This window comes from Camellia sinensis, chromosome 6 (assembly GCF_055761805.1).
Source record: "Camellia sinensis isolate YWXY chromosome 6, ASM5576180v1, whole genome shotgun sequence".
Classification (NCBI taxonomy): domain Eukaryota; kingdom Viridiplantae; phylum Streptophyta; class Magnoliopsida; order Ericales; family Theaceae; genus Camellia; species Camellia sinensis.
The window spans coordinates 137,187,886-137,192,296 of record NC_138966.1 but is presented as its reverse complement, the minus strand read 5'-3'; the positions used below and the strand labels follow the sequence as shown (position 1 = coordinate 137,192,296).

Here is a 4,411-nt window from a genome sequence, read left to right as displayed (position 1 = left end):
GATGTCCTACCAAAAGAATCATTCCCACTAAGATGTTAGCATGATTACGACAAAATGTATTTCAAACAAACAAACAAACTAAGCATTGTGTCTCAATCAAGAGGGGTCGGCTACATGATTTTTTTTTTTCACACAAAATTTGTATTTCATCTATAGGTAAATTAAAGACAAAGTGTAATACTATATTTTTTGTCGTATTTTCTGATAAGTAATAGTAGAGAATAATATGAGAACCAAATGAAAAGGAAAGTTGTCTAACATAAACGAGAAGGGACTGTAATACTCAACACTGTCGGAGGAAGCACATACATGCGGATAACACATTCAAAAGGCCAACAGATGAAACTATGACACAAAGGCCCAAGTACTTATTTGCAACTGAGTTTTAAAGAACATAGACCAAGCCTACAGACACACAATTTATCTAAGGCAATTGCAGAAAAATAAAAGAAACAAATTTCAACAACTAGTTAAGGACTTGCATTGTGCATTTCTTTTGAGAATGTCCTAACATGTGGCAGCGACCACATTGAACAACTCTCTTTGGACGCTTTAAACTCTCCACGCGAAGAACCTTCTTTTTGGGCCTGCCAGGAGGCCGACGGGTCTTGGGTGGGCGTATCATGATGTCAACTTTGGCACCTCCGCCCTCAGTTCCCTCACCAAGCTCCTTCCATAGGCTTTTATCTGGAATTGGATTTATCATCTGCGAATAGGTTTCACGGTAGCTATCGATTGTGAAACAATGCTCAGCAAACAAATGAGCATTCTGCCCGCATGAGATGAGTGCAGCAGCAGCATGTGCACATGGCAAACCATAGAGTTGCCAACGTCGACACGAACACACTCTACTCCGTATGTCCACAATATTTGTTCTCTCGGTCGACACAATCTCAAATTCAACTTCATTTGCACGAAGTACTTGATAGCAACGAGCATCTGCAATTGCCTCTGAAATCCTCTTCTCAGCTGATGGTACAAGAATCGAGGTCCATCGCATGCTTATATTACGACGCTCCGTGAACCAAGATATCATCTGATTGCGAATGTGCTCCATCATCTGTACAATAGGGAGCTCATGACATTCAAGTGCCCAGTTATACAATACTTCTGTGACCCCCAATGTGAAATGCCCATATCGTACCCCCTCAAAATAGGCAACAGCCCATAGCTGGGGAGGAAATTGCTGAAACCACATTAAGACATCTTGTGATATTTCTATCATCTCGGTGATTTTGCCTTCGAATTCAGCTGCTGTAAGTGCATAAACAGCATTCCAAAAGATATTCACCAACTTTGAGTTCTTAAATGTATCGCGAAAATTCTCACTGACATAACGCAAGCAAAAACCATGAAAGGCACTCGGGAAATGAGTCTCAACTGCCTCCACAATACCCGGTTGCCTTTCAGAAAGTATAGTAAGTCTGGGCATGTTATCAGTATTTACTCCAAGAAGCTTCCTCAGTTCTGACATGAACCACATCCAATTCTCATCACTATCTGAATCAACAACAGAGATTGCCAATGGAAACAAGGCATCATCAGCATCAACAGCTGAAGCACAAAGCAGCGCACCCAAATATTTCCCTTTGAGATGTGATTTGTCAAGTTCCAAAAGTGGCCTACAAGAATTTATAAAACCATAGATTGACGCCCTGTACGATATGAAGAGGCGCTGAAAGTAATTGTCTTGTCCAGTGGCAAAAACAGATGCAATGCTTCCTGGGTTAGTTTTCCTAATCTGTTCACAGTATGCTGGTAAAAGTCTATACCCTTCTTCAAAAGTCCCATGTAAAGCAGCCATGCTTCGCTCCTTCCCACGCCAAGCTTGCATATAAGACACAGCAACACCATGCTGATCCCGAATATCTTGCAGAATTTCTTTGGGTTTATACTGAGGATTATCACGAACCCTCGCTTCAACAGACCTAGCAACCCATCCCACCGATGCTTGTTGATGATGGAGATTTCTCACTCCCTCACAAGTATGCTCTGCGTGAAGGGTCCTAATAGAAAATGTAGGCACTCCCGGACATTTCGCGACATGTACACGCCACGGACAACCTTCTTTCGAGCATTTAGCTATAAACCGACTACGATCAGATTTCACAATCCTAAGATCAAAATGCAATGCTATAGCAATATCTTTGAGTGCTCTTCGGCAACTCTCGACGTCAGGAAATTCCTGCCCGATAACTAAAGAATGATCTTCTACCAATACAAGAGATGAATCGGGAAGTGTGGTCAAGGACTGATCAGCCATAAAATCTACCAAAAGAAAACAAAAACAAATTTTCCAGCTTGTAATTCAAACCCTAATCTTCCTCATCATGCTGTCTCGCCTATTGATCATCACCAATACAAAACCCCTCCATCCAATGAGGTATCTCTTGATTTGCTGCAAGAGTAAAGGAGAAATACACATTCACTTCCCAATAAAATATATTATCTATATGCATGCATTGAATTCATAGAGTAGAGTGATTGGCGAGCTTATTATGAGTTGAGATTTCATGTTTCTGTATAAGGGTTTTGATTTATTTGTCATAACCCAATCAGGGTCAGACTCGATGAAGTTCTTTGCAGAGAGAGAGAGAGAAAGAGAAAATCACCTTGTGTGCTCGGAATCGGTCCTGTGTGTAAGATCCAATACGCCGGAGGGGAAACGAGCGGCGAAGAGGTGGTGGCGCCGAGTGTGAAAGTAGAGAGAAACAGATTTCAGAGAGAGAGAGAGGTCATCGGCGATGGAAGAAGACGGTGAGGATGGGTTATTTCAGAACCCTAATTTGTTTCACACGAAGGTATTCATTCATTTATTCTTGGTCTGTGTCAATCTTGGTCCTCCTACTGCCCCTTATTTTTACTTTTATTTTTTTGAATGCATTAAAAGAAGTTTTTTATGTTAAAAATAAAATATAAAAAAAAGATAAATTACACTGACACCTCCTAAGATTTGATTCAATTATAATTTATTTTCTAACATTTTGAAAATTATATTCTTACCGTGTTATTAATGGTCTCATTCACAAATCTCCTACTTATATAAAAGGCAACAACACTAATATAAAATTAAAAAAAGAAATTATATTGAGAAAAAAAGAAAAAAGTAAACAAATGAAGGGAAAATAAAAAATAGAGAAAGCAAAGTCAATTAAGAAAAGAGAAAGTATATGAGTATAATATTTTCATTCCGTCTAAATAATTACAATGAAGGGGTTAATGTAATTCTCCAAACATTAGGGAATGATATGTATTAAACTCAAATCTCAGGGGATGGAAGTGTAATTTATCTATATAATAATGGAAGAGGGTTTTTGAAAATATATAAAAATGTATCAGAGATACATTTTGATTTAATGGCTGAGATTAATCCTAAAAGTATATTAACGGTGCAGATCAATGTGATTCTCGCTCAAACATCTCTCCCTCAGCCTTCCACCTACCCACGTCTCTCTCTCTCTCCCACTCTGTTCTCACCCACATCTTCTCTCCATTCCCTCTTTATCTCTCTCACCCTCTCTAATCTTCTTCTTCCCTCTTCATACTGACGCTGCTCACTTCTCCCCTTACAACCCTCATTCATTGCTCGGCTTGCAAGGTAAGATTTCCTCGATTTCTATCTCTCCACTTCTCCCTCTATTTCGATTTATGTTTCCCTGTTCGATGCTTTGGCGCTGCTCTCGAAGTCTCTCTCTATCGGGTGAAGGAGATTCCAAGATTCAAAGTCAAGAACCCTAATCGTGAATGAACTAAAACCTTAACTGCCACTAATTGTTTGAATCCATAACTAAAATCTCGAACTCTCTCTCTATCGTGAATGAATTTATTGATTCTATCTTATTTTTTGAATCCATAAGTGTAACTCCCACAGCTTCTGTGATAGATTGGGGTAAATAGGTATTTAATCAGTGGAACATATTTTTAACTCCTATTTTTGTCATTTAATTTCAGCTTTTGTGATAGATTGGGGTAAATAGGTATTTAATCGTCTGATTTAACATTATATTGAAGCATTTTTTACTTCTTCATCTCCACCTCCTAGCAGATGCAGTGAGTTGCATATTTCACTAATCACAGAAAACATGATTTGGCTACCATTGTGAATATAGTTTGCATGTGTAATTTTCTTTGTATTATATTCTTGATTTGTTGAGTTATATGATTGTCTCACATGTATTTTAGGGGACGACTGTGATTCAGACAGTGAGGGACACATGGTGGATGGAATTTTGACCACTGGCACAAAGTCAACTTATGAATACCATCTCAAGCAGATTTAATACGACGTGCTTTTGCGGGAGATGATGTGGAAGATGATTTTGAGAAGGATAAAGAGGATGTATTAAATGAAGAAAATCCCGAACCTGAAAAACCTGTTTTACTCCCTGGCTGGGGCCAATGGACTCACATA

At 38.9% G+C, this 4,411-nt stretch overlaps 1 protein-coding gene across 1 annotated transcript; it reads right to left on the bottom strand.

The window, feature by feature from the left end:
• Positions 1-238: 238 nt before the first annotated feature.
• On the bottom strand, positions 239-2,873 carry LOC114262087 (uncharacterized). The gene is made up of 2 exons (XM_028202432.2): positions 2,613-2,873; positions 239-2,398 (listed from the first exon to the last, which is right to left on the bottom strand). Exon 2 carries the CDS (start codon positions 2,261-2,263, stop codon positions 467-469), a length of 1,797 nt encoding a protein of 598 aa, XP_028058233.1. The 5' UTR covers positions 2,264-2,398; positions 2,613-2,873; the 3' UTR covers positions 239-466.
• Between the last annotated feature and the right edge of the window lie 1,538 nt (positions 2,874-4,411).